At 49.6% G+C, this 27,159-nt stretch overlaps 12 protein-coding genes across 12 annotated transcripts; 7 read left to right on the forward strand and 5 right to left on the reverse strand.

Annotated features, from left to right (window-relative positions):
- Window positions 1-425: 425 nt before the first annotated feature.
- Window positions 426-2,862, reverse strand: EJ05DRAFT_250713 (amidase). The gene is made up of 7 exons (XM_033740158.1): window positions 2,792-2,862; window positions 2,273-2,738; window positions 1,348-2,160; window positions 1,253-1,300; window positions 888-1,173; window positions 695-838; window positions 426-647 (listed from the first exon to the last, which is right to left on the reverse strand). The coding sequence occupies exons 2-7, from the start codon at window positions 2,564-2,566 to the stop codon at window positions 511-513; spliced, it is 1,722 nt and encodes a 573-aa protein (XP_033603483.1). The 5' UTR covers window positions 2,567-2,738; window positions 2,792-2,862; the 3' UTR covers window positions 426-510.
- Window positions 2,863-3,083: 221 nt separating this feature from the next.
- On the forward strand, window positions 3,084-3,869 carry EJ05DRAFT_483451 (uncharacterized protein; the record flags this gene model as incomplete). Its single annotated transcript, XM_033745253.1, has 1 exon — window positions 3,084-3,869. The coding sequence occupies one exon, from the start codon at window positions 3,084-3,086 to the stop codon at window positions 3,867-3,869; it is 786 nt and encodes a 261-aa protein (XP_033603484.1).
- A 99-nt stretch (window positions 3,870-3,968) lies between these two features.
- On the reverse strand, window positions 3,969-5,356 carry EJ05DRAFT_250758 (quinate dehydrogenase). The gene is made up of 3 exons (XM_033740160.1): window positions 5,012-5,356; window positions 4,323-4,960; window positions 3,969-4,274 (listed from the first exon to the last, which is right to left on the reverse strand). Exons 1-3 carry the CDS (start codon window positions 5,214-5,216, stop codon window positions 4,068-4,070), a joined length of 1,050 nt encoding a protein of 349 aa, XP_033603485.1. The 5' UTR covers window positions 5,217-5,356; the 3' UTR covers window positions 3,969-4,067.
- Window positions 5,357-5,886: 530 nt separating this feature from the next.
- EJ05DRAFT_250748 (general substrate transporter) lies at window positions 5,887-7,918 on the forward strand. The gene is made up of 3 exons (XM_033740159.1): window positions 5,887-6,962; window positions 7,012-7,366; window positions 7,432-7,918. The coding sequence occupies exons 1-3, from the start codon at window positions 6,044-6,046 to the stop codon at window positions 7,790-7,792; spliced, it is 1,635 nt and encodes a 544-aa protein (XP_033603486.1). The 5' UTR covers window positions 5,887-6,043; the 3' UTR covers window positions 7,793-7,918.
- Window positions 7,919-8,905: 987 nt separating this feature from the next.
- Window positions 8,906-9,630, forward strand: EJ05DRAFT_449320 (uncharacterized protein). Its single transcript, XM_033742331.1, has 2 exons — window positions 8,906-9,067; window positions 9,121-9,630. Exons 1-2 carry the CDS (start codon window positions 8,976-8,978, stop codon window positions 9,521-9,523), a joined length of 495 nt encoding a protein of 164 aa, XP_033603487.1. The 5' UTR covers window positions 8,906-8,975; the 3' UTR covers window positions 9,524-9,630.
- A 1,852-nt stretch (window positions 9,631-11,482) lies between these two features.
- EJ05DRAFT_497604 (uncharacterized protein) lies at window positions 11,483-12,124 on the reverse strand (the record flags this gene model as incomplete). Its single annotated transcript, XM_033746553.1, has 1 exon — window positions 11,483-12,124. One exon carries the CDS (start codon window positions 12,122-12,124, stop codon window positions 11,483-11,485), a length of 642 nt encoding a protein of 213 aa, XP_033603488.1.
- Window positions 12,125-13,295: 1,171 nt separating this feature from the next.
- On the reverse strand, window positions 13,296-14,318 carry EJ05DRAFT_508256 (uncharacterized protein; the record flags this gene model as incomplete). Its single annotated transcript, XM_033747992.1, has 3 exons — window positions 13,296-13,960; window positions 14,019-14,187; window positions 14,244-14,318. The coding sequence occupies 3 exons, from the start codon at window positions 14,316-14,318 to the stop codon at window positions 13,446-13,448; spliced, it is 759 nt and encodes a 252-aa protein (XP_033603489.1). The 3' UTR covers window positions 13,296-13,445.
- Window positions 14,319-16,024: 1,706 nt separating this feature from the next.
- Window positions 16,025-17,083, forward strand: EJ05DRAFT_250861 (acyl-CoA N-acyltransferase). Its single transcript, XM_033740163.1, has 3 exons — window positions 16,025-16,225; window positions 16,277-16,487; window positions 16,536-17,083. The coding sequence occupies exons 1-3, from the start codon at window positions 16,145-16,147 to the stop codon at window positions 16,892-16,894; spliced, it is 651 nt and encodes a 216-aa protein (XP_033603490.1). The 5' UTR covers window positions 16,025-16,144; the 3' UTR covers window positions 16,895-17,083.
- A 2,103-nt stretch (window positions 17,084-19,186) lies between these two features.
- Window positions 19,187-20,079, forward strand: EJ05DRAFT_250851 (uncharacterized protein). Its single transcript, XM_033740161.1, has one exon. It carries the CDS (start codon window positions 19,368-19,370, stop codon window positions 19,944-19,946), a length of 579 nt encoding a protein of 192 aa, XP_033603491.1. The 5' UTR covers window positions 19,187-19,367; the 3' UTR covers window positions 19,947-20,079.
- Window positions 20,080-20,592, reverse strand: EJ05DRAFT_250852 (uncharacterized protein). The gene has a single exon (XM_033740162.1). The coding sequence runs from the start codon at window positions 20,554-20,556 to the stop codon at window positions 20,212-20,214; it is 345 nt and encodes a 114-aa protein (XP_033603492.1). The 5' UTR covers window positions 20,557-20,592; the 3' UTR covers window positions 20,080-20,211.
- Window positions 20,593-21,830: 1,238 nt separating this feature from the next.
- On the forward strand, window positions 21,831-24,088 carry EJ05DRAFT_250894 (uncharacterized protein). Its single transcript, XM_033740164.1, has one exon. It carries the CDS (start codon window positions 21,962-21,964, stop codon window positions 23,909-23,911), a length of 1,950 nt encoding a protein of 649 aa, XP_033603493.1. The 5' UTR covers window positions 21,831-21,961; the 3' UTR covers window positions 23,912-24,088.
- A 742-nt stretch (window positions 24,089-24,830) lies between these two features.
- On the forward strand, window positions 24,831-26,914 carry EJ05DRAFT_497609 (NCA2-domain-containing protein; the record flags this gene model as incomplete). Its single annotated transcript, XM_033746554.1, has 3 exons — window positions 24,831-24,847; window positions 24,905-26,617; window positions 26,671-26,914. 3 exons carry the CDS (start codon window positions 24,831-24,833, stop codon window positions 26,912-26,914), a joined length of 1,974 nt encoding a protein of 657 aa, XP_033603494.1.
- Window positions 26,915-27,159: the final 245 nt, after the last annotated feature.

Raw genomic sequence — 27,159 nt, forward strand, 5'->3', positions numbered from 1 at the left:
ATTAACTCAACCAAGTCAAATTCCTGTCTTCAAAGTATTAGTCCTTGTGGACGTGGTGCTATGATTACCACAATAATAGTGACTGTATCGAAATTTGAATGAGATACTGTATTGATCGATGTACGACCCCGGGCATGGCATAAACTTCTCCTGGTGGGACTTGTTGAAGCCGAGCAAATACGCGAGAAATAGACCCGGAATAATAATATACCCAGTAAAATACTTTCCTTCAGGCATGGACACGTGATTGAGCTGTATCGATCCGAGAATGTGGTGTCGTGTGACGAATACCTAGATAGATCAGGGAGAAAAAGTCTATCAGTGGGCAACCCTCTTCGCATGATTTGCGCGAGCTGCACAATACGTTACGATTGCTGGAGGAGAGACATGTAGAGCTAATTGACAGCCGTGATATCCACAATCTCATAGGCTATTGATTAATCGTAGAGATGGGCCCTCTTGACTGATATCTGTATCGTGTTTGATTCACGAAACGTCCATGGTTGTTCACTATTGAGGCGCGAGGGGGTCATATTCGTCCAGAGCTGCTTTGACTGCCTCCATCATGGCTAGAACTTTCTCCTCTTGGAGTCTTTGGCCCATTACCTGTATGCCGACGGGCGAACCAGCAGAGGTGTTGTTTTGATCTGTTGAGTCTGTTAGCTGCATCTCGGTGTTGCGCGATGGCACCTACACAGCTCATAATTTATTTCATCCTTAGGGGATCGAAAAGGCCGGGGGGGATCATCCATGAACATACGATCGAGTTCTGGGTCTGCAAAAGTCACAGGCACAGTGCCGGTTGTAAAGTCGAGCATACTTGGAACGGCAGAATATGCTATCACCTACAAGTCAGTTGGTAGAGGACTAAGTCTTGGACTTCTCACCAAAATATGTGAAGGATTGCTCTGGTGCAGCTGCATGCGCTGCCGTTGGCAAAATCACTCCGTCGACAGGCCTCCGCGACGCAGTGAGATTCTGAGTAGACTTCCAGTACCGGTGGTAAGCTGTGCGGAAACGCTCCCGCTGTTCGCAAAGCTCCCAGAAGTCTGAGGTTGGCGATGGGTCCGAGGCTGTGTTGAAAAGATCTTCGATCTGTGGTATAGGTGTTTCCCCACTGGCGTTCACAGCTTCGCGTATAGCATGTCCAGCTGTAGACCCTAGAATTCGGAACTAGGAATGGGTAAGGATTGTTACATAGTAACTAGACGACTGGACGCTTTGAGAGACGACCTCGTCTCAAGAGACTTACAAAGATGTCTGCAGCCTCTGAATGAGGTGGAGGATTCCAAGTGATTACCTGCACGTGTGAACTCAATGAAACTTCAGTAGGCTGTTCCAACTCACCTCATAGCCTCGTTGCTTCAAAGCTCCAATCAAGGTTACTAGAGCTCTACGAACCGAAGGATGCGGCCACACAGCTTCATCACCCATCATGACTGCGAATACAAGACTTCCATTGCTCTGACCTTCTTGGCATATCCTACTGCGTGTGTTTGTCCACCTTTCTTCGTTCCAAGGCATATCGATGACTTCGTAGTCATCTTGCCAAGTCTTCGCATTGATGAACCATTTTGTCATCATTGTCAGCGATGGTAAATCTCCACACATAGGTCCAATCACAGTCCCACCAGTTGGAAGGCCTGGAAGAGTGGTAGCTAGTCCACTTGCTGACATCCGGCCGTAGGAAGGGCGCAGACCAAATAGGTTGTTGAACGAAGATGGAATGCGTATGGATCCTGCAATATCCGTCCCCCAGCCGATAGGAGACCCTCCCATGGCGATCAAAGCTCCCTCGCCACCACAAGCACCTCCTGCGGACAAATTCCTGTTGAACGGGTTTATTGTGGAGCCAATAATGTTGTTAGTGGTTTCGCCTATCAGCATGCTCATTGGAATATTCGTCTTGGCGTATAGTATCGCACCAGCATGTCGTAAGCGATGGACCAGGACGCCTTCGTCATTTTCAGTCTTGTGATCACCAAGCCAACTGACATAGCCACAGCAGCTCTCGAGGCCTCGAATATGAAAACGGTCTTTGAGGCTTACTGGTAGACCATGCAGAGGACCTGCAGGTCTTCCCGACTCTCTGATATACGCATCTAGATCCTCGGCCTGCTGGCGAGCTTCATCAAAACGGATCTCCACTAGACATTTGGTCTTCGTAGACGTTAGGGTCGTCGGCATAAACCATCGAATGAATCTGAGTGGAGAACGAGAGACATTGAACGGTGGAAATTGTAAACTGGCAGCTCAACTTTCAATTACTCACCAATTGATGTGCAAGTGCAGCCCGATGGCAAAATGCGGCCGTTACCTCTACCGAAGACCAATTTAAGCTATGCACATTTTCGAGTATCTTGCGTGGCGTTGCATTCGTAATTTGTAGTTCATGTGGAGTGAGGAATTGAGTGATATGCTCGATGACATTCGGAAGTGTGGATGGTGAAGGCCGGTCTGCCTCAGATAGTCTCCACGACGCCGGAATCTTGTCTACGACTGATTGCCGTTTGGCTTGAGCAATGCGTTGCCAATCCGGTTTTGGAGGTTCGCCTTGCATCGCCATAACTAAGCAAGATTTTCATGTAGCGACTATAGCCGCTCTGTGTCAGATGCGTGTACAATGTGTGATGTAAAAGACACCCATTGATGCACAATGTGACCGGAGGTAAGAACGGTTGCGCTACACTGTTGCACAACTTACTAGTCGCGTGTTGATAGGTCGCTCGATCATATAGCTTCGTGATTTAGTTGCACAAGGCCAGCCGTTGAGATGATGTGATATATGTACCTTCTGTGAGATATCCTTGCTGCAAGAAATTGAACCCTAGTTTACATCAAAATTTAGAAAATATGCTGGATCAATCTCGGTTGGAATTCTGTTCCACTATGAATCTATAACATTTCTATTAGCTTGTCTTGGCATCCGCCACTGAACCTTACCTCTCAGAGACTAGTACCTTTTTGTCTCGTCAGGTCCGGGAGAAGAATGATTTGACGACCATCGACAACTACAGAAGCTCTAAAATGTTTCCGCATCGCACATATATTTGTATGCCGATCGTCTGATTGCGACATATATCATGTTCTTGAAACCGCCGCCAGCTAAACTCTCAGCTCCTGCTCCAGCGCCGCATGCGCAAGCTACCTCTGCTAATGACCACCACGACGAATACAGTGACCCTATACGCGTCAAGAAGGCATGCAACCGCTGTCGAATAAGAAAAGTAAAATGCGATGGGAAATATCCGTGTGGTAGGTGTCGGCATGATGATGTGCCTTGTCTCCTTGGCCGTAAAGATCGAGGCGACGTGAAAGAGCTATCTCGCGGATATATTCGAACGCTTGAGACGCAGCAGACATATCTTCTAGATGCCCTGAAAGCTCTCAGTCAGCGCGGACCCAATGATCATGGGCTGAAAAATATCATTGCAAGGCTAGAGGCGAGCGGGCTTGATGTAAGCGCAATAAGAAACGCTCAAAAAGAGCATCAGGAGACTCCGCAACGGTCAAAAGTTGAAGACAGAGCTTCACCTGTTCAGCAGCAAAGCTCGGTTTCTTCATTAAATCACGATAATCCTGTCTTATCCCGGGTGATAAATTTGCCTTCCATTCTGGAACCCGCTGAACCCGCCGCTGTACAAAATGGAAATACTACCGCAAACTTGCTTGAATCTTCTAACCATGTCAATGTGGATACTGAAGTTGACATGGTATGGGCTGACTTGTCTATGTCCAACGATGTTACAATGCCAGCCCTTGATGATCCAACATTTGCAGAGCAGTGGTGGGAAAATTGGATCAATGTTTCAAATGCAATGGATATGGCTCCGCAGCCCACCGACCTCCAGAACTTACAGCAGGAGTGATCTCCAAGAACCCGGGATATGAAAAATCTGGACAACCACTTTCCGAGTATTCATCAGTGCGGCCATCGAAGCTCATTAGCGGACCCTTCAGTGCGCGTACTATCACATGAAATACTATATTGCATACTATTGAATGGGATAAGATACCTCATAGTACCTCCGATGGCAATTGGCAAGCCATCTAGTTCCGAACTGGCCTCAAGCCTTCGCGATATTTACAGATGATTCGACTACAGGTGTTATTTCCTCGTGTGTGGAAATATTCGCCGTCACAACAGTTGCTGGTGTCTTCGTACTCGAAGGCGCCAAACCGTACTTCCTCATCCCGTTGAGCTCAGTGGCTATGACTCCTTTGACTTTGTCTATCACTGAGACGGGAACATCCTCCTCTCTCCAGTACCTGGACTGCCGGCAGGTGAGCATGTTGTCATCATACAAAAGTTTGTAGCTAACCTGTTCTAGTCCTTGCCAGATCATGGCTTCAGTCCCAAGTATGACTTGCCATCCCTCTTTATCTGCAATGCCTGCAATTTCAGTCCAAGGCTTTGGATGGTAGCACATCTCTAAGATGGCACCCTTATGTTCTTTCTCCAGCATCAGCTCAATAACCTTCCGCGCTGTTTTCTCCTCCCGCGTCTTTGGCGGAAAGTCTGGCACACATGAGACGATAGCGCCTGGGCCTTTCAGAGTATGGGCCCGTTCGACTGTGTCGACATGCACTAAATTCTCACCATAGCCTCGCTCAGTGCACCACTGTATAACAGCATCAACTTCGCTCTTATCCCTGTTGACGATGTATATGTCGGTCGTTTGCATAAATTTTCGTAGTGCATAGACAGCACTTCTAGCCGCTCCTCCGCCCCCAACGACCAGGCCGGGACGATTGTGAAAAGTATCATCCGGCGAAGAAACATTCTCGTAAAACGCAAGCTTAATGCCAACGACATCGGTGTTCGTGCCAAGATAGATACGTTTGCCATTTCGTTCGCGAACGAACAGTGTATTACACGCGCCTACATCGCGAGCTTCAGGTGTAAGCTCGTCAAGGTGTGGAAGGATTGCTAATTTATGGGGCATTGTGACCGAAGCTCCTGCAATTTGTTAGGCTATTGCATACAAGGACGAGATGAGTCCTTCCAGACCAAAAAAAAGGGGTTCTCTTGTTAGCTTCAGGAATTGCTGCATATCCAGCGACTCCAAATACTTCTGTGACCATTTCAAATCCAGTGCATCGAATATCGTGCGATGGAATATTGGTGATAGAGAGTGGGAGATGGGATGTCCAAACAAATAACCTACACGATCAAGCCCCGCTATATCATTGATATCAAATAGAGATGAGGCCATACTGGAGGTTGAGAGATGCAATTTTGGCTTGATAGGACATTGACAAGTGAAGGACGACCAGCCACTATAGGATCTCCAACTTTCGAGACCCCGATACGCGACGGTTGCCACAGCTTTCTACGGAAAGACCCCGTTTGTATCCGACTCTTGATCAGTCTGCGGATAAAGCCGTCAACATTCGGAAAACAAAACAAGCATCTAATCCAGCGCGAATTCAGCCAAACATAAGGTTCATTTGGCCAGTCTCTCCACAACACTTGAGGCGCCGCAGATGAGTAGAATCAGAAATCATGGATGTTCTGATTGGGCATTCCGATGTCGGCAGATACGTCGGTATTTTCTCGCGTCGGTAGATCCACGGCAGGGCAAAAGCAGCCAGTCACATCAGGGCTAAAGCCAACGTCATGCCAGCCCCAGACTCCAGCTTTTGGCATGCGAGCAAGTGGCCGAAGCTTCTGGCTTGCGGAGAAGAAGCCTAATGTGCGGGGAGAACACCTGGGGTTACAAGCCATCTAATACGTCTGCGGCACGTTCCCCGTCTATAAGCTGGACTTTCCGCCGTCTACACAGTGAATAGACTGCCTCTGTGATGCCGACACGATGTCCATGGGTGTTCTGGGCCTGTCTCCACACATGACATACGCTACACGGAAGCTCTCTGACTACCCTTGACCACGAGTTTACGGCCCTGGTGCCGTTGTGGGGTAATTAGACCAGGCGATTGGCCTTGCAAAGTCTTTATAAAGAAATGGGCGCAACGAATTGTCTGTCTGACAGGTTCCCCGACTTTACCATCGCCATCAATATTGTCTCCCTACCTCGTCATCATGGGTCTTCTAACACTGGTCGAAGACAGGCCTACACCCAAAAATGTCTACAACTGGCGTGTATACACAGCCGCAACAGTCGCCAGTTTCGCATCTTGTATGATAGGATACGACTCCGCTTTCATTGGTACCACTCTGGCATTACAGAGCTTTGTCGATGAGTTTGGGTTCGCAGAGATGTCCGCATCTCATCTCGCTCTCGTCAAAGCCAACATCGTCTCTGTCTACCAAGCCGGTGCTTTCTTCGGCTCTCTCTTCGCATATGTTATGAGTTATTTTCTCGGCCGCCGAAAGACTCTCTTCGCCTTCGTTATGGTATTCATAGTTGGAGCAGGTATGATGCTTGGTGCCAACGGACAAAGAGGGCTAGGACTCATAATCGGCGGCCGCGTGTTGGCTGGCATAGGGGTTGGCGGTGCCTCAAACATGGTGCCCATCTACATTTCCGAGCTCGCACCTCCGGCGGTTCGTGGACGTCTTGTTGGTATATACGAGATGGGATGGCAGATTGGTGGTCTTGTGGGATTCTGGATCAATTATGGGATCGCAGAGACACTTGCCCCGAGCCACAGCCAATGGATTATCCCGTTCGCAGTTCAACTCATTCCGGCTGGCTTGTTACTCGTTGGTGCACTTTGGCTTCGTGAATCTCCGCGCTGGTCATTCTCTATGGGACGTCGCGAGGAAGCCATCAAGAATCTGTGTTGGATCCGCAACCTACCGGCTGATCACATCTATATCATAGAGGAGATTTCCTACATCGATGCTGACCTTGAGCGCTTCCGTACCGAAGTGGGTGCTGGATTCTGGAAGCCTTTTGCTGCATGCAAGCAGCCGAAGGTTTTGTGGCGGTTCTTTCTTGGTGGTATGCTCTTCTTGCTGCAAAATGGATCAGGCATAAACGCGATCAACTATTATTGTGAGTCAACGATAGTCAATTTACTCCGAATTATCTCTGATATCATTAGCTCCCACGGTGTTCAAATCGATCGGGATTCAGGGAACAAACACGTCCTTTCTCACGACCGGAATCTTCGGCGTCGTGAAAACCGTGATAACCTTCATATGGCTTCTCTTCCTCATCGACCACCTCGGCCGCCGTCGCCTCCTAATGATCGGCGCAACCGGTGGCTCGCTTTGCATGTGGTTCATTGGCGCCTACATCAAGCTTGCAAACGTATCGGCAAATACTAAGAACACGCAACTGTCATCTGGCGGGATCGCAGCTATGTTCTTCTTCTACCTATGGACTGCATTTTACACTCCAAGCTGGAATGGTGTGCCATGGGTCATCAATTCGGAAATGTTTGACCAAAACACTCGGTACGCAGCATTCAAACCCCTTGTTCTCTTAACTTCCCTCTCATCTCGTACTAATGTAAGAATAGATCTCTCGGCCAAGCCTCCGCCGCCGCCAACAATTGGTTCTGGAACTTCATCATCAGTCGTTTCACGCCGCAGATGTTTCTCAAGATGGAGTACGGGGTGTACTTTTTCTTTGCCTCGCTCATGATACTGTCTGTGCCGTTTGTCTTCTTCCTTATTCCGGAGACTAAGAGTGTGCCGCTTGAGTACATGGATAGATTATTTGAGATCAGGCCCGTCAGAAAAGCCAATAAGATCGTGATTAGCGAATTGGGTGAGTTGGAGGCTGAATTTAGACATGATGTAGCATTGGTTAAAGGCGAGAAGGCCGTTGAGGAGAGGTTTGAAACGGCGGAGCAGGGGCAGGAAACCAGGAGAAGTTGATACTTGGCCTGCCGATGAAGAATCACATTGCAAAATTCTATCGCGCATTTGTACAAAGATGGATCTTTTGTGTTGCATTGCCTGTGATTACACTTTCCTTCTTTACACTATGCGTATGAAATTAATGCGGAGATCGATGAAGACTTCCCTCTGCGTATGGACTTGGAAAACTGACAAAGCACAACTGATAAAGATCTTGTGCCGAATCGATGATTGTCCCAGACTATTAACGTATTTTCTCAACATGAAGCTCAAATAGAAGCAAACAAAAGATCAAAGTTTGGATAGAGAGCATGGCGTAAACCACAATAAGAGAGATAGCTAGGAGTTCTAGGGGGGGATGGTTGTTTTACCACTGAACATACGACTATATGGATTCTATTTATTTCGTGAATTCGTAGATAATATAGAAATGGCTTACTGGGTCAATAACTTCACTAGCTTCTGAGGATACCAGACCGTAGAAGTCCATATTTCAAAATGCTGCTCTCAACTGTATACACGCAATCTCTCTCATATACCGCCCATCAAGCGGCTTCAGTAGAGCCATTCGTGTTCGAGTTTTGCGTCACGCTAATCACTCACTGTACTACATTAGGAAATTTGTAGACAGGGGCCTTCGGCTGAGAGACTCACAATAAGAGTATGATATTAGTACATCACCGTCAATGACGTCCGCGTCCAAACATTGTCACATCCGTCAATGCCATTATCGCTCAAGAAGTAAGGCTCATCCATACTGTTTAGTTCTCTGGCTACGCTCTCACTGAGTACTGCAGATCAGGTGCATTCGGCACCATGTGATAGCATCGACCACTCTCAAACTACATGACACTCTCCTCGTGTGTAGCTGCTTCTGTGGTAAAATCGACTTGACGGCCCTTACGTCACTGCCAACGTCGGCGCATCATCAACGTGGCAGGGATCTCTTCATTCCGTGTCATTCTAAATGTTGAAGTATGCATACAGCTTGACTTTCAATTTTACAAAAAAGAACCAAGCGACAAGGCCAAATGTGTATAGAAATGATATCTTGTGGGCAGACATCCATGACTAAGCAAACCTCATGAATCTATTCCCGGTTAAACGCCGATACCGATCGAACCTCGGCCAGTGAATCCCTCGACTTCGAAGTCGACAGCATGTAGACTCTGCCTGGTAATCATTCTCCTTCACAGCCAAAATGCCAGAAACAAGTCTAGGCCTCGACTTGGCTTCCAAAAAGCAACGTACACGAGGCGATTACCCTTATCGTCTAGACTACCGAACGAGATGGTACACAAACGGTCGCAGATCTCGTGATAACAATTTAGATTAACTAATGATAGGGCCGATAATGACATGTTTCATCATCTGAACAATCCAATCTATGGTGTTTTGATCGACTCAATTATCAATGAATATCTCATCACAAAAATTGGATACAACACAACCACATACCCACGCACGGCTCTTGTCGCGAACACATACTGCGACTATTTCGGACAGATGCAGTACCCCGGAATGCTGGATCTAGGTCTGCGGGTTGTGAAGCTAGGCAAGAATAGCGTCATGTATGAAGTTGGATTTTTTGTTGAGGGCGACGAGAAAGTGAGGGCCGTGGGGGGGTTTGTGCAGATTTGGGTCATGAGGGAAAGTGGCAAGGCGCCGCCAGAGGGACTGGAGCCGCATGTAAGGAAATCTCTGGAGTCGTTGATGCAATCTGGTTTGAAAGAGAAATCGAAGCTGTGAGCTGGAGTATAGATACCCCATGATCGTGAGATCTTCACCGTTGTGTCTTGCTAGACTCCGCACCAACCTGAACGGATCAAGAATAAAATGTCCGTGTAATTTGAAGCTATGCTCGTGTAAGTCCATGGCCGTCTGAAGTGTTTGCTACAGCTCACGCATAGCTTCGGGTAGGATCGTGTTATACACGGAGCCCCTTTACCAACAAAAAAGCGAATAACGAGTGACTCAACGTTTCGCAGGTCAGACATAAATCCAAACTATCAATAGTCGGACCTTCGACTTTGCACTTAAGCCTCGTGCCCTGAAGCTGATACTCACTCTCAGATTTGGCTTGGTTCCATTTGAGCCCATTTGCTTCCAGTTTTTTAGATCGATCTTGTAACAGCAGTAAATGGACTTAGAGAAGGTCTCCCAGGAGCTAGCTCCTTGTTTATAAGTAACCCCTGATTGGTCTGGTGGGTGGAACCTTTTGATTCCTCTATAGCAGCGGCATGCATCGCGTGAGTAACCGCAGGAACATAACCCCCGGAAACTCCAAGGTAGACCAAATGGCAATCGAAGTCTATGCGTCAATGGCCACGAGCTTATGTATCCAAGATCCCATTCTACACCACGTACGTCCACCTAGGCAGAATCAAGAGTAATAACAAAGTCGATTATGACCGCCTTGTTCTTCAATATAGTTCAAGATCGCTCGTATATCACCCTTCATCGATATCTGGCTTTGTGAGGGATCATAAGGACCTCAGCTTCTTCAGAGTAAAGCACCGTCGCGCTCAACCTTGCTCTACATTGCGTGTACTCAGGATATAGCTTCAGCAGCCTCGTGAGTTCTGGGATGACGAAGAGGAAGGTTGAAGCTTGGCTATACAGAACATCCCTGTCTGTCAGGCATAAAGAACATGTACAACATATGGAAAGTATAGTTCAGTCGAAGACCTCGCTAAAACATATGGAAGCTACGGTTATATAGAAACCACACAGTGCACCGCACTGCAAAAGTACATTTGTGCAGGCTTTAGCACCTGGAGATTAAAATCCATAGCCCTGTGAGTGGTAAGAGGAAGCAAAGCCTATATGTATTAGTGTGAATCATGAGACCTATATAGTATAACAGTGATCACTAGTATTGCTGGTAACCTCCAGTACGCCAGTACGGAGCCTAGAAAGAAGATGCATTCGCTCTAGATCTAAGATCGGACTTTGCAGTAAATAAGCTCTTCATTTCGTTCTCATGACTCACCCACTTATGCACTCTTCAACTACTCCCTCTCACCCAAGAACAGTCAAACCAGACCTCGGTTGTCCGAAGTTCCTACCATCGATGCCGCGTCGCAGCACATTCTGAAAACAGTACCATCGCCGTGAATGCCAACATGGTGGTGGTCCAGATAGAGTTGAACGAGATTGAGCCTCGGCAGGCGCTGCATCGATCAGTCTTGGTCAAGGGTCTCGATCGCTGACTAGGAGTGTCATGTACGAAGTGTCCCGGGGACTAGGGTCGGAGCAATCCATGCGGGGACATGCGGCTGCGTTGAAGCCTCCGACGGACACTATTACTCCCAAATCTGGAGAAAAAGAGAGCTCTAAGGGTATTAATGGAGTTGACATCTCTGATAGCATTGATTGGTTTAGGCGGATGATGGGATGATGTGGCGTGCTTATATGTGGAGCTGGAAGTGGAGTCGAAAGGAAATGAGGACAGAAGAACGCACGCGAGCAGTGGAAAAAATCATTGAGCGTGAAGATATCTCTTCAACATGATCGTCATTATACGTATAGTGCGTGCAGTACGCCAAGATCTACCGTTGATGCCTGAAACTGTACAAATGCGTATCGCAGGACATGGAACATGTTCGCAAACGCTGCATGAAGCGCACAATTAGTGACGCTATGCCCCTCCTATTGACACTTTCCTCTCCTTGATTAACATCATGTGCTCATTTCCCCGTTAGCTCCTCATAGAGCGACCATCATCGCAGCCACGGCCGCCGCACCGTATCCGATCATTGCCGTCCGAGCAGGTCCTGGAGCAGCATTTGTGGGTGTGGCAAGTCCAGCAGCGGCAGTTCCAGTTGGTTGTACGCCGTAAGCATCAAGACCTCGTTTGATGTTTGAGACGATGGGCTGAGATAGAGCGATGGCGACTTCCTTAGTGTCCGCAGGCACTTTGGTTGCGACGAGGTTGGAGAATTGGACAGCGAGTTGGTATTGCGTCTGAAGACTCATTGCAATAATAGGGCTCAGGCTGCTCATATCGAAGAAGTTCTTGCGGGAAATAATGGTATCAATCGACTTTCCAACAACATCGCCCAAGTTGACAGTAGGCTCTGCTAGAGCCAACGATTCGGTGAAAGTGGTCAAAAGGCTTGTGTCCTGGCAGTTCGCAATCGAGCTGTTAACGGCATCAATCGCGTTGACAGAGGCCTGGTTGAGCGACAGGAGCTGGTCTGTTGAGTTGTACGAAATCAGAGCGTCTGTCAGCTGCTGTGTGTAGTCTGTGATATTGAGGATGCTGTTCTTGATGGTGTCGACATCGCGAGTGACCAGTGATGAAGACGCGACGCCGGCGGCGAAGAAAAGGGTAGCGAGGAACTTCATGGTTGCTGATGCCTATCGGTGATGCTGGGCACTGAAGTGATGATGGTCGCGTCGAGAGAAATGACTTCGCAAGGAGAAGACATGGTAATTAGAGCGTCGATAGTGTCTCTTAAGGGCTCCCTCGTGTCTTTCCGCCTCGGGATCACACATGCAGCACATGCCGCGGCTGGCTTATGAGTTTGTATCGACCTATACACTAGTCGACGAGAATAGTCTAGATGAGGAGTTGCACAGAACCGGATTGGCCAATTGAGACACTAGCACAGAAGTCCAAGAGTTTTCCGTCCCCATGCCATCAACACGCACGGCTGGGGTTTGACCACGGGGATCCCCGGGGTCAATAGTTTCGTCCAATCAGAGACGACTTTTATTCTAGAGCTTAAAAAAGACGGACGGCTCCAGGCTGTGGCGTTCTCCCCCACAAAGAACCACGCCCTCACGTTACCAGACAATAACCATGCTCTTTCCAAGCCTCGTTCTGTGATGCTCTTTCGAGACCTCGTTTTGAGGGAGAGCTAGACCAATTATACCTCCGACTGTGTGGAGGCGCAAACCCGATGTTGGGGTGCAGCATCGCAGGGCTCGGGCTGTGTGCGCCTCGACCCCTATCCGCCGTATAAAGAGTCAGGACGTCGTCTTGTCCTTCGGAACATGCTGCTTCCGCTCTATCTTGAGCCGAACTCTGAATCACGTATGCTGCAATCGTGAGCGCCGAGGATCATGTATACAGCATAATAAAAGAGTCGATAATAGACTGGCCTAGGTCCAGCAGTAAAAGAATGAAGAGCTCGTCCTCGTTGCAAGGTTTTGGTAAGAGTTCTGGCTAGTGAAGTCTGTAAGGCCACGTGATCATTTTTTCTTTGTCTGCCTCAGGCATACAGACTAAGTAACCGTGAGACAGAGAGCATGAATCTGCGAATACTTCATTCTTACAATATTCCTGTATGTCTTTCAGTAAAGAAAATTTGAATATTACACCAGGGTCCAGGGTGGGTGGCTCATTCTGGACCGAACACCGATCCCACATACTGATAATGCAGAGCATCCATGTCAAGGAATACGAGTCCAGTGTGATGGATTCTATCAGATGGAGATCAGTGGCAGGTGTCCGTGCTGACATGTTCTAGTATCTTGCTTCGTGTATAAGCCTCAATAACTTCCTTACCCGAACAATGCCTACAATCCTGAGCATCATATGCCAGGCTCGACCGCCACGCCTCATATGAACATCTCCAAGTTCGAGTTTTTCCCTTCTGCCTTTAGTTTGATGTCGACTTTACAACCCGCAATTACGAACACAAGCTCGTTTGATAAACGCATATCAAGTGGTCCCACCTCTTACAACATCCTTTCCTCTCCGACTCCACCCTCTTCCAACCCCCAGCTCCGCAATCTGCCTTCTCGTCCCCGAGCCGTCCAGCTCAGATATCCCGGATCCACTCCAATGATAATTGTTCCATCTCGACATGCCATTTTCCTCTCCACTGTACGCAGCTTTCTGGACAGACTTGTCCCGCACCATCTGTTTTATCCGTCCCAGGTAGAATGCAAGAACAAGGAGTGCGATAACAAGGGGTACACCCAAGCCGACGCCGATACCTATGCCGACTTTCGCTGTGGTCGTAAGGCTGTTCTCCGAAGTTGACGTGGTTGAGGGCAAAGAGGGTGAGCTTGAAGATATTGGCAAGATATCTGATGGCGCAGAGATAGTGGGTGACTCTGCCGGTGTCACCTGCGTCGAAGATGTCGTTCGAGTACTCGTTGAGAGATCAGTTGATTGAAAGCTCCCGCTCGCGGTAACAGCTACGTCTTCGAGTGATAACGTAACACTAACAGCTAGATCATCTTGTTAACGCCAAAGGCAACGTTCTTGGGACGGAGCATGTATGCATACTCGCACATATCGAATCCGCAAAACTTCTCGTCGCCTCTTGATCATCTGGACTACACGACTTGTTGATACACTCTTCGAATTCGGACCGAATGCCGCTGCTCAGGAGGCGTTGGCAGATGCATGCTACATCGAGGTTACAGCTGGAGAAAGATTGCGTTGTGCATGTTTGCTGGTCTTTGTCAGTATCGTTCCCATGTCGTTGGGTTAAAGGAGGAATGCGCGTACCCCACAAGCTGGTTGCTGAGAGACACCGAGTCTGATATATATCGCGAGACCTAGCAGTGTTGTAACCCGTAGCATGGTGCTTGGTATGTCGAAAACCGCTCGTGGCAATCAGGGAGGCAAAGGGAGTACGCGCATCGTGCATATGAAATAGATATCCAGGCCTAGACAAAACTGATCAAACTGTCAATATGCGGCGTTGTGCCGCACCCCTTTTGGTCCTGTAGTGGTTTCCGATCTGCTGGTGGCTGCATGAGCCAAGCGCTTAGAGTCGCTTTCTCGGGGCGAAACGTTAAATTTTCTTGTTATGCCGTTGGATCCACGTACATATCCAACCATCGTGGTGCGCTAGCGCTTCGATGTTTACACGCCGACCCAGCACAATTTTTGTTGTTGATTGCTACATCTGCGCATCATAGCCATTCTGGACACACCGGTGATCGAGCTTACCATGCTGTTCATTGTACTGATCTCCTTGGATTTTTAAACTTCTGTGCACTCGGTCGGCAAGTAAATAGTCTCCAGTTTGGGGAGATGTATAAACGCTCTGAGGCTTGTGTCCAACACCCAAACTAACATTTACGGTTAGCATGAATGCTTTATTTGAAAAGCTGTACGGAATTGATTTGCTTGGTGAAATCACTGGGCTCGAGGCTGCGCTTGATAGTACGCTGGAGACTAACACTCTTATGGTGAATATCCGTGAGGAGTGATGAAGATGGGCTGGATAGTATCTGCACATGAGTGTTAGGACTATCGGTCGGTATCGGGGGTGCTCATAATCACATTGAGATGGCTGATAGTTTCGAGAGGGCGCTCATCTAGGGGCGGGCATTCTGAGAGCGAGACGAATAGTGACTCTGCAGGCCACATAAAAATAGAAATGCATAAGTCCTGATAAGCTACGGCGACAGGGTTAGAAGTTCACAGAATAGAGGACGTGACCGTCGAAAAGCGGTCAGGCTGGAGCTCTCCTTGCCAAACACATGACTGCATCTGAAACGTCCAGAGATCCCGTGTCTCTTCGTAGCTACGGTCCATTCGGGTGTAAGCAAACATATATCACAATACCTGGTAGGGGTGTTAGTAGGAATAGCGTCGTGGTTGTAACACGATATCTACAACAGACAGCATAGTTCAGAACGACATGTTACTAGGACATTCAACATAGTGATCTCTTGCAAGTTGCAAACCCTCATACGCTGTATCTGACACAACCCGGAGGCTATACATAGATGGAAATTCAAGGAGGAGGAGAAGTGAATCATTACGCTAGACTGTCTTTTGAGTAGACTATTGGCACTAGGGCCGATTTAGACTAGGGGCGGCTTTGTTCACACCTCAGCCTTGCATGTGTAGTGTAGTTGCCTCAGTTTCTGGCACTCTATCACCGACAAGGTCCTCTTAAAATCCCGAAAAGTCGATCTGAGTTACATGTCGAGCCAGCGGGATCGTCTATATTTAGACGCGTCTCAAAACAACTGTCCATCGAAATCCAAGCTCAGTAGCTGATTGCGATTGAATCGTATTTTCTTTTTTTCGTGGCTAAGCTATTAGTCGAATCAGCTAATTGGGCTAATATCCGAGTGTATTGGCGAAGGCACCCATTCCATTGTGGCTGTTTTCGTATGTTACAGTCATCTCCGACTCTTCCCCGATCCATCTCCGACTTTCACGCCGCGAACACAGTGTGACCGTCTTACGGTAGTCCTGAGCATATGTTCCGGGGGTCAGTAATGCCTTTCCAATAACAACAAGGCCCCTCAAATCCTGGACAGTCAGTTGTCGAGTGCCCTGGAGTTGCATCGATCGTAGCACCCGATATCACATAGCTGCTCTCTTAGGCGACGTTAGCAACTGCCAACGGAGTCACCATCACGATCGATAGCACTGCCAAAAGGATCATGAACATTCGCACAGCGACGTTAGCTGATGTTCCAGCCCTGGCAAACATCGCCGTTACTGCGATGCCCGACGATCCGCAGGTACATGAATGCCTCATCTCGGCGTCGAGCGGACTCTAATCTAGTGCTCAGTGGGACTACCGTTTTCCCTATCGCCTGAAGTACCCCGAAGAGCATCTAGCGGCCATTCAAAACGTATATCGCTCTGCAGTGGAAGATGAAGCCTCCGCGGGGACGGTCGTGAAGGTGCTCTGCAACGACAAGGACGAGCCCATGGCACTTTCAGTGTGGGATTTGCTCTACCTTGGAAAGGCAAGCGGGGGAATGGCGAATTTTGCACCAAGTTCGTAACGGCGAGTTCGTGGTGTGCTTCTACTCACGAGGATTCCAGATCCGAATCGTCCGGACGCATCTCTCGTTCGCATGACGGCCTTCTTGAAGGCCTTTCAAGCTGCTCACGACAAGTATTTCGACTCTGTATATGGTAACAAGCAGATCAGACTACGGGTACTGTGCGTTCACCCTGACTTCCGGCGCAGAGGCGCAGGTGAGGCGCTCTGCAATTGGGGATTCGATCTCGCGAAGCAGGAAGGTGTTCCCGTAACGATTGTCGCAAGTCCGATGGGGAAAAGACTGTACGCCCGACTGGGCTGTGAAGTCCTGGGTGAGTATGAAATCAGGGCAGATGGCGAAGACGAGTCTTGCACTGAAATATGCATGATCTTGAGAAAAGAGTTGAGGGCGAAGTAAGAAACGAGCTGAACGAGCCCAACACGTTGACCCAATGTTTCACTCGATCGCGTGTACCTTTCCAGTAAATGCAATTAACAGCCTGAACAAACCCTTACTCAGAAGTTCAATGCCCAAGAGAGTTTGAGGTATCACTACAGAGAAGAGAATTCCCTAGTGACCTCAATCATCTCATGTGGCTGTAAATGGTCTGCGAATACGGTCAGGGTGCAAAACATTTCGCCCATGTTATGCCTAATGTCAACTCCAGCTGCGTGCGTAGGCGATATCTGGACGGTCTGGTAAGCCAACCTCAATGAACTTCTCGACTTCCGCAAAGTCTTTTTCCACGAAATGCTCAACAAGGGTAAGTCATGCGAGCTATCGCCACGGACAAGGACTCCCGAGAATACCTGCAGAAGTTGGCTTATATTGTTTGGAATCCTACTTGTCGATTCACTTGAGGAAGTTTCTAGCTTGTTTCGTAGTGCGCTGAGAAGCTAATTCTCCATTGTAGAATGACCTTCCGATGGCGAGTATTGGGTAGTGCATGGTAATTGGTAAACCCGCTGAATGGCCTTTCATTTACAGATGTTAAGCGGTATATTACACTACTACGTTCCCTCTTCGCTGCTATCACTTCTACTTTTTGCAGCCCTTGGTGGGTTCACCATAGCCTGATGTACTTGCTTCAGTGGTGGCTGCTCCGTCCGTTCCGAATTTTCATCGTCGTTATCCACTTCCTCGAACGGTCGTTTACTCGTGCTTTGTCGACTCTTGGGCTGCTGCTCCTCTTCTAAAGTCGATTTGGGCTCAGTACAGTCATCCTTCTCAGCAGCCTTCTCATCTACGCTGTCTTCTTCAATTTCACCAACCTGTACGGCCTGATCGCGCTCCTCATCCTCCATCTCCTCAAGAGCCCTTTGTCCTGGGCTAGACTTCTTCGTCACGAACAAGTTCGCACTATCCTCTTCTCCCTTGCTATTCCTGCCTGTCTTCTCCACCTCCGGATCCATCGTGTTAGCATCCGGATCTCGCAGCGCCGCCACAATCTTATCCGTACCCATCGTATCCCCCTCCTCCGTCTCATTCAGATCCTTATCGACCCAGCCTTCCGTATACGAGCCCCCAAAATCGATCATCCACAACACATCATCCGCATCAACCAAAAAATTGTCGGCTTTTGCGTCGCCCCAGATCACGCCGTGCTCGTGCAATGCCTCCTTCATCGCCGCAACCTCACGCGCCCACCGTTCGCGCTTGCGCTGCGGGACGTCGGAATCAAGCTTCATCGTCAGCGGCGTAGCGCCGTGGATCTCGGACTGGAGGAAGCCGATTGCGTGTGATTGGAAGGTCGTCGACGACGACGACGACGAGACCAGGCCTTTGAGCACGGGAGCGCGTACCCGGTCGCGCAGGTCTGGCTGTGCGATGCGTTGCAGGAGCTTTAATTCGCGCTTCGTCGTCTGTGGCGCGACGCTGTCAACGGCCTTGAAGAAGTACACCTCGTCTGTCTTTGTGTCGCGCACGCGTACGGGATGGTACGGAGGCGGTGCATCGCTGGCAGCTAGCACAACCAGATTGTCTGCACTGTGCCAGGGGAGTTGATGCTTCAGTATGTATTTCGGCAGGGCGATTTCGTGCTCGAGGTTTGGGACTTTGCCCCTGAGTTCCGGCGAGTCCTCGAGCTCGATGGCCTCGAGGCGCTCCCATTCGTCGTCGACTTGGAGCTGGAAGAAGCGCAGGGGGGCGTCGAGCCAGGAGCGCAATGTCTTCTCTGGCGGAGTCGAATTTCGAGATCCTGGTTCTATGGGTACTGGAGCAAGTATCCAGTCTTGTAGTGCCTGCTCGGTAGAGTCGGTGTCGGATATGTGGATGCCGCTGTCTGCTTCGCCGGCTGAGGTGCTGCTGCCTTTGCCACTCTCGCCTGATCTTGCGGCGGTGACTAAGGCGTCGAATTCTTTGCTCGCTTTGCTATCTTTGGAGCTATCTGACGGGAGAAGCTTCTCTCTCGCGGCGATGATGTGATAGCGAATATGCGATCTGGGTTCTAGCACCGTAATTGCGCAGTCACCATCGTCGTCGATGAGGAAGTCGAGGACATGGGGACGAGCACGAGTTGATGAGACCATTTTGAAATTTCAGAGTGTGAGTGAGGATAGACGGCAGAATGTGGTATCTGTGTACCATACCATGCTCGATGGCCTAGAGATAAATCACACTGTGACAACATGACGATTGCGATGTCGATAGTGCGAGGTCGAAGCTAGAGTAAATGCACTTCGTCATGACTTTGACACAGACCCTGGACCCACCACTTCTAGGTAGTGATCGTCAGGTACGATCTGAGATCAGGACTCGATCTGGCAAAATGATCGAATACAGATGCCCAGTTACTCTCACTTCCGCATTAGCATTATTCCTAATTGTCGTCGGCAAGATTGACATGTCTTCGTATCCTAGGTGAACGATTTTATATCTGAGTCTAGGTGGCATGCTGAGTTGTACCCATACTGTGATCATAGGGCCGGACCGCTCCCCTGATTTTGGACGTCGGCATCTTGACAGCGATAACTCCAACTCAAGATTTCAACCATCTACTAGTGTAACGATATTCCGTTCGATGCGAAAAACAGGAGCCAAGGAGGCTGAGCCAGACAAATTGAAAAACAATTTTGAGCACCGATGGAAAGGAGTCCTGGGGATCAGATTCTCCACAAAGAAAGCGCCATTTACACTGAGAATATCATCTCAAAAAAGTAACACAGGTCTCTCCTGCAAAGGGCGGTCGTTGGCTTCTGAAGTGATTAAAATAGCTGGACTAAGCAGAAGGATTTTGGGTGAGCGAAAAGCGCAGAAGGATGGTGGAGGTGCCATTCGCAGGCACGGCCGGCTTGCGCAAACTTGTTGGGTCGAGGCATTATATGAGCGTCTGACGGGGGAATGCTGCTGCTGTTGCAGCTCATTAAAGACATGGCCACGAGTGACTGATACCTTGCACATCTTTTCTCTGAATTTTGCAAAGTCGAATTCAATGGAATTCACAGACGAAAGGTCTTGGGCGCACTGCTGAGGCGTGATCTCATAATCGATCTTGAAAGAGACTTTTTCAGTTTTAATCCTGTCCTGGCAAACTCTTCGATACGCGGGGTGCCGATAGGATAGCAGAGTTGAATTAAAGGTCTTTCGACTTAGATGTCACTATATGTCACGTACATGAGGTATTACTTACAGTAGTGACCAGAGCTTTGTTTCTAGAAATGTCAAGCCAAGAAGACTTTATCTGTTCACGGCTAGTATGCTAGCTAATGCACGTCATAGAGGGACAAATTTAGTCCTTATAAGCCGAGAAAGGGCCTTATAGGCCACAAAAGCTTTTGTCGAGCAGAGACACTCCGTATCAGTATTTTGGCTGACATGTTTACGCAGCGGTGTAGATACAATACAGTACATTGAACGATAGCTGGTACGTTAAGCATCCCCTTTACGACCGGGAGAATCGATATGTGGCGTGTGAGGATCCGAGTCAGGCTCTCATGGTTTCGAGGTGGAGACGATAGAGAGAGCGTGGATGGAAACTGGGAAGCGAGACAGGCATGAAGGGCAGCCCGTCTCGTTTCGGCATTAGGACGGGGCAAGTAACGGAGGAACGAGCTCGTTCGAGCGTTCGAGAAGGGCATCATAATCCATGAATCTTGACGATGGTTAGAAAATGTTTCGGAAATCAATAGAACTGTTGCAATACTTGTTGACTCGGCAGTGACGGTCGGCCGTGATTGGTTGGCCGGGCTGGGCAGTACCGCCGAAGTGTGCAGGGATTTGTTTACGTGAGATCTATATTGATAGATGCCACGCGACTCTATTTGGATGCCAACTGCCAACTCCAACTCCTATTGCAACTGTTGTACATCGTTGTTGCTATTGTCTTACTAACTTTCTGTTGCTGTTGTGCTGCCGTAGGATGTAGCTATTTGTGGTGTGTCTAGTGCTTCGGGCAGGATGAGGCAAGTTGCGGCATGTCATTGCATGACATTCTGCAAAGCAGGTCGCAGACGATTCCGCCAGATGCATGATGGATGCATCGTGGTTGGCCTGAGGAACTGTGCGATGCGAGGCTGCTGTCAAACGATAGTTGAATGCTGAAACGAAGCGTCTGTGTATGTCTGTGTGTGTTCTAAACCTGTTCCTGACGCTAAACCTGAAAAGGAGGGCCAGGGGGATGCAATTGGGGCGAGATGCCGGTGCATATCACGCTGTCAGACAGCCCAGACAGCCCAGAGAAGCCCAGACGGCGGCGGTAAGGGCCCGAGCTAGCCAGTGACATCGGGCTAAACCGCCAGTGGACTCTGCAGACACCCCCAGCTTCCAAACGACCGCCCGTGTCCTCCCACCGTCGGTCACCCGTCAGCGGCCACAAGGTCAGCTAAAGGTACCTGAGAATGGGCGGCTTTAGTGCCATTGCGGGCTGTCCCTGCCCCTGCCCCCTGCCCCTTTTAGCGTGCGCGGTTCGGCAATCCTCTCCAACCTCACCACATTAACCAACATCACCACTGACATCGCTCGTCTGCCTCAGGCGCTGATTCTTCCCATAGTTCCAACTGTCTGCTTAAAATGGCACACACACATGTACACACACATACACACACACACACACACACACACACACACACACACACACACACACACACACCCTAGGCCATGGGTCCCCTCCTGGCCGGTGCCTACAAGGGGCTCGTCTCCAGTCATGTCCTTGTCATTGATCAGTGCGCCAGCCCAAAAGGTCAATAGACTCGTGTTTCATGCTCCCCCAAGCGAGCAGTATTGAAGTAGACTCGGTCAAACCTCCACAGCCTGTAGATATATCTTGAGATGCTTCCCTTAAGCGCTCTTTTCTCCTTGTATTCCATTATCCTTCATCGGTCTTCTTCTCCTTGATCTTTCTCTGCTTTCTTGTACGCAAGTCATTCGCTTCCTTGCTGTGCGAGCTACGCGACTTTTCGCTACAGTTTTCCTTCCATTGGAACCAACACAATCATTTCTCTCCCTGTATTCACCACTCGTTATATCATTCACTCTTTTTGAGCCAGCATGAAGGTTACTACTACCGTCTTGCTTGGTGCGTTGGCCGCTCAGCAAGCCGTTGCCACTTGGGACCTGCATGCTCCTGCCTTCAGCTGCCCTTCAAAGATCCCTCATACCTGTGACGACAAGGAGAAGAGTGGCTTCAAGTGGGATGGTCTCAAGGTTGGTGCCGACGTCGGCAACTACAATGGCTACCAGTTTCCCGGCTTCAAGTGCTCCAGTAAGCTCGGAAAGCGTGATAACTTGGGCAAGCGTACGTTCCAGGACAAGTGCATTACCGGAAAGGTGACCAAGGACAAGTCCGCCGGCCCAAAGATCACTTGCCCGTCCAAGGAGTTCTCTATCAAGGAGTTTCAAGTCTCTGTTGATCATGATGTTGACGTTGAGTTCCACTATGGCATGCCCGATGGCTCCATCTGCAAGCAGCATGTCCCTTGCAAGGCTGGCGGTTCTACTGTCACCAACACCCAGTGTGGTGGTGCAAAAGAGGTCACCTTCCAGATCCCACAGAAAGGCAAGCACGATTCTTGCGAGATCGGCTTCCACGGTATTGACTTTTACTGCGAAAAACCCTCTCCTCCCCCGCAATGCGACGGCTCCAGCAACGATTGCTCGACGCCCACTCCTCCAGAGCAGCCTCCAGTACCTCAGCCGACACCGACTGGCGCAGTTACAACTCCGACTGGCGAGCTCCCGAAGCCAACTGGTGAGCTCCCGAACCCGACCGGTGAGCTCCCGAACCCAACTGGTGAACTCCCGAATCCGACCGGTGAGCTCCCGAAGCCAACTGATGAGCTCCCGAACCCGACCGGTGAGCTCCCGAAGCCAACTGGTGAACTCCCGAACCCGACCGGTGAGATCCCGACTCCAACAGGTCAGACTCCAACTGGCCAAGTTCCCAGTTCTATGGGCGATACTTCTAGCCCAGCAGACGAGACTCCCATCCAGACTGGCAATCCCCCGGCCCCTTACCCTCCAGCAGGCCCATCTGAGAATCCTCCAGAAGGTCCATCTGACACTCCTTGCAAAGACGACACCTGTGGTTCTTCTCCACCAGCTGTTTCAATGCCTCCGACGACCAACACTTCCTCTCCAGTCTTTCCGTCTGCTTACCCTCCTGTCGGATCGGACGTCGTTGTCTCGCCCAGCAGCATCAGCACTCCTAGCACTCCTAGCACTCCACTTCCGACTGCCGACTGCCCCAGCGAACTCCAAAGATGTATCAATACCTTTGCCAAGTTCAAGTGCACAGACAACACTGACTCCAAATGCTACTGCAAGGATCAAGGGCTCGTCAAGGAGATCATTGATTGCGTCGACGCCTGGACCCACGACCAGGACCTCATCTCTAAAGCCCTAAGTTTCTTCGTCGGTATCTGCGCTCCCTACGTCCCCAAGAACCCAGCCATCGTCACCGACTGCCCAACATCAATCACTCTCGGCCCAGGCTCTGGCCCAGCTCCTACTCCAGCTCCAGACGCACCCGCCTCCGACGTCCAGTACCCCGGCGCAGTCACCGAAGCTCCTCAGACCCCCGCCGTCCCCGCCGTTACAACCCCCGTCACAACCCTGACGGTTATCCAGACAAACACCCCAACCTACGACAACGAGCACCCGGAGAGCAGCGTCCTGAACACAACCACAATCACCATGACTGTCCCTCAGGTGCACTTCGTCACCGCGCCAGCTCCCGATCAGACCGGTTCACCAATTGTCGGCCTCATACCTGGTGCTCCTGCACCCGTATCTGCGAATCCCACGGAAGCGTATCCCACGGGTGCGTATCCCACGGGTGCGTATTCAACGGGACCACACACAACTGGCTTCGGGACCTCCGTTGTTGTGCCCACGCCGACGGGTACACTACCTCCTACTTTCACCGGCGCGGCTGTCAAGATGGGTACAAATGTTTACGGTCTCTTTGCAGGGGCTGTTCTCGCCGCTCTAGCCTTGTAAACTCCCCAGTAACTACACTGATCGCGAAGGTACATATCCGCGTCAAGGACATTCCGCCTGTGGAATGGGCAACATAAAAGCCGCCAAAACCCGGCATTGTTGATGTTTCATATAATCGCTCGACTCCGAGTCAGACATCTGTTGGTGTGAGCATTTGTCTTCACGTCACTCCTTTAGAACGTGCATAGATACCCGTTCATGCCCTTTTTTTGCGTAATGCCGATAAAATGAAGTTGAAGAGAGTTTAGACCAATCTGGATAGTTTGTATCAGTGTATTGTGATCTTGTTTGTCCTTGGAGTGTCATGATTGCGGACGGCCCATGAGATTCCCGGATGATGGACTGGGAGAATTATGGTCTCTGGGAAAGCAGCGCAAAGGACACGGTCATGTTCTTTATTCCACTCTACAAGTCACCTGATGAAACGCGCAAAACGACATCTTCTTGTTGGTTCTATTGCAGAGTGCTCATGGTTCCGATGGGGCAGAGAGATAAAGTATGTATGTAGCTTAGACGCAGAGTGCTTATATACCAGCGCAGTTTCGATTTTCTTTCTCTTTCGGAAACGGCCTTGTGGGGTTCTTGATAGCCAGCCGGAGAGTGACCTTCAGATTGGTGCAACTTGGAACATTGCCAAGTGGCATGCGGTGTGTGATTCATGATTCTTTTGAGCCTGCAATGCGATAATTTTTTATATTTTTGAGAGACCAATACAAGTTATCCTGAGTTATAATTAGTAATACACTCACTACCATGGACGTGCGCAGTAGTCTTGTTTAGATCCAGGGACTGTCAAACGTCAGTGCTTCAAGAAGCTATCAACCTTACCAAGTCGACGTCATTTGCAACAAACGTGCAAGTCTCTTTGCACGCGACGCGAACCTGCTAAACAAATGCGAACCCAACACAGATAGCTGCCATGTCGTTCGTGGTCGAGTAAGTCGCTGTCTGTGTACCTAAATACGCGCTATGCACTACTGACCATCCTCATAGCCAGGTGCGCCGCATCGACAGCCAGCTGGATCGCCTGCAATTGTCCACCGAATCCTCCGATGCTGAGCCCTCAATACAGCTCTTCACAATATCGGATCAAGAAGCGAACGACCCCGTCATAGCCGCTCGCGTGGTGAAGCTTCAGAGTCTCATCAAGAGTCTCTCGTCTACCACGACTGCGAAATACCCGTTAGTCCCAACAGAACGCATCGTTTCCGCCCTACGTCAGGCAGAACTATCCCCCAGGAGCTACGCGAGCATAGCTTCAGAAGAGGAGGCCACGTCGGGATACGAGCATGAGCTGGAGTGGCTACTGCTGAGCAAAGCTACGGTGCAAGCTTACGGCCAGGTGCTCGACACGATACTAGCGCAGACGATTCTTCTTTCTGATGATATATGGTACTGGGATGATGTGCTCGGCTCATACCGCTATGCTGGCCTATACTCGATACAGACATCGCCTATACGATTGTGGAATTGGGGCAAGGAAATTTATGCCGGCGTTAGAGCAAGAGACGTTGGACTGGAGCAAGGATGGCAGCGGTTCTATGGTCTTGTGAGAGATGTCGTTAGAGAGAGAAACATTGCTGGTATACAGAGGAGGGTGGTGAGTCCGATTGCGCTTGTTAGCAATGAGGCGCGGAAGAAAAGAAGTATGCTGAAGAAAATGAGGCTTGTGAATGCGAATGCGCTAGGTGTCTTGCTTGGAGAGAGTCTGAGTAACGAGAGCATACATGACGAGGGTCTCAGCAGCCCCATCGGCGGTGTTTCGATACAAGACAACCGCCACAGATGGAAGAGTGTCGTCACCAAGAGTATTGCCCTTATGGAAGCCGTGCTCACCACAGTTGGCGATGTGGAATCTACAGACAAGTTCGATGAGCTTGTTGCAGCTACCACCCAGGATGACCCTTACTATGAGATTCACGAAGCGGCGTCTGAGGCTGGTTCGCTATCACTAAAGACGTCCGAGGTGGGTGATCGACTCTATGGACTATTGACACAGAAAATGCCGCAATATACAGACAGCTTCAAGTCACTCGCTCGGACAAATGGCAGACCACCTATGCTCATACGGTATTGGCTACCTATGACCATAGGACTACTATCATCTTCGACTCTGCTGCGCATCTTTGTGAACCGCAGAGAAGAGATAATGTCATGGGTGCGTGAGTTCGGCCAAACAGTAATAGACTTTGGCGTCAACTGGGTCATTGAGCCTACGAAAAAAATCATTGGCACGATCCGTCACGATGAGGACAGTGAAATATCGATTATGAGCAAGCGAAGCTTACAGGGCGATCGCGAGAGCCTCGAGCGCATGGTCGTTGACTTTGCGGTCGATCATCCAGAAGGACCAGCTTTGAACGAGACTCAGATCTCAGACATCCGAGCACGGGTCAAGGAGGGAGACTTGACTACTGTACTGAAAGCTTATGAAAAGGACATGCAAAGACCGTTCATAGGGACCGTGAAGGGAAACCTTATCAGAGCACTATTGATACAGGTACAGAAGACTAAGGTCGATGTTGAGATTGCGATGAGTGGTATCGACTCAATGTTGAAAAGCCAGGAGCTTCTGTTTGGGGTTATAGGTCTCACGCCTGGTATACTCATCACAATTGCGGCTTGGCGATATCTGAGAAGCTTGTCGACCAGTAGACAGGGCATCCGACGGGGAACAAAGCAAGGTGAACTGATGAGGATACTCCGGTAAGTCTACCTCGTCAGCGTTACGGGGTCTCAGTCTCGTTGACCATGTGTAGGAATATCGATCGCATCCTAGTCAGTGCCACACCAACAGATTTCGGAGAACTTTCATACAAGGATCACGGTCTCCTTCTCTGCGAAGTTCACCTCCTACGCCAAACAGCATATCCAATCCTGCCTCGGAGAGAATTCCAAGACTTCCGCGAGGAGACAGACGAGCTAGTTGATATCCGTGCTGGACTGACTAGACAGCTCAAGGTTGCAGAACGGATTCGCTGGGCATACTCCAAGTACTTTTGACAATTGCATCGGTGGTTTTAGCGGCGACCCGGCCATTCGTCGCGCAGTCAACACATACGCACCTCGGAGAATATCAGGGGTAATACGTTGCGCGGTAGATAGATAAAAGCTTTTGTCGCATACGTTCATACAGAATAACGCCAGATTCATGCCATTCATCTCTGAAGTGTAGACCCAAATAAGGCGCGATTTCGAATGACAAGCTACATGTATATGGTTATCGAAGACTTCTTATGTTTGAAAAC

This window comes from Pseudovirgaria hyperparasitica (assembly GCF_010093815.1).
Source record: "Pseudovirgaria hyperparasitica strain CBS 121739 unplaced genomic scaffold EJ05scaffold_3, whole genome shotgun sequence".
Taxonomy (NCBI): domain Eukaryota; kingdom Fungi; phylum Ascomycota; class Dothideomycetes; order Acrospermales; family Acrospermaceae; genus Pseudovirgaria; species Pseudovirgaria hyperparasitica.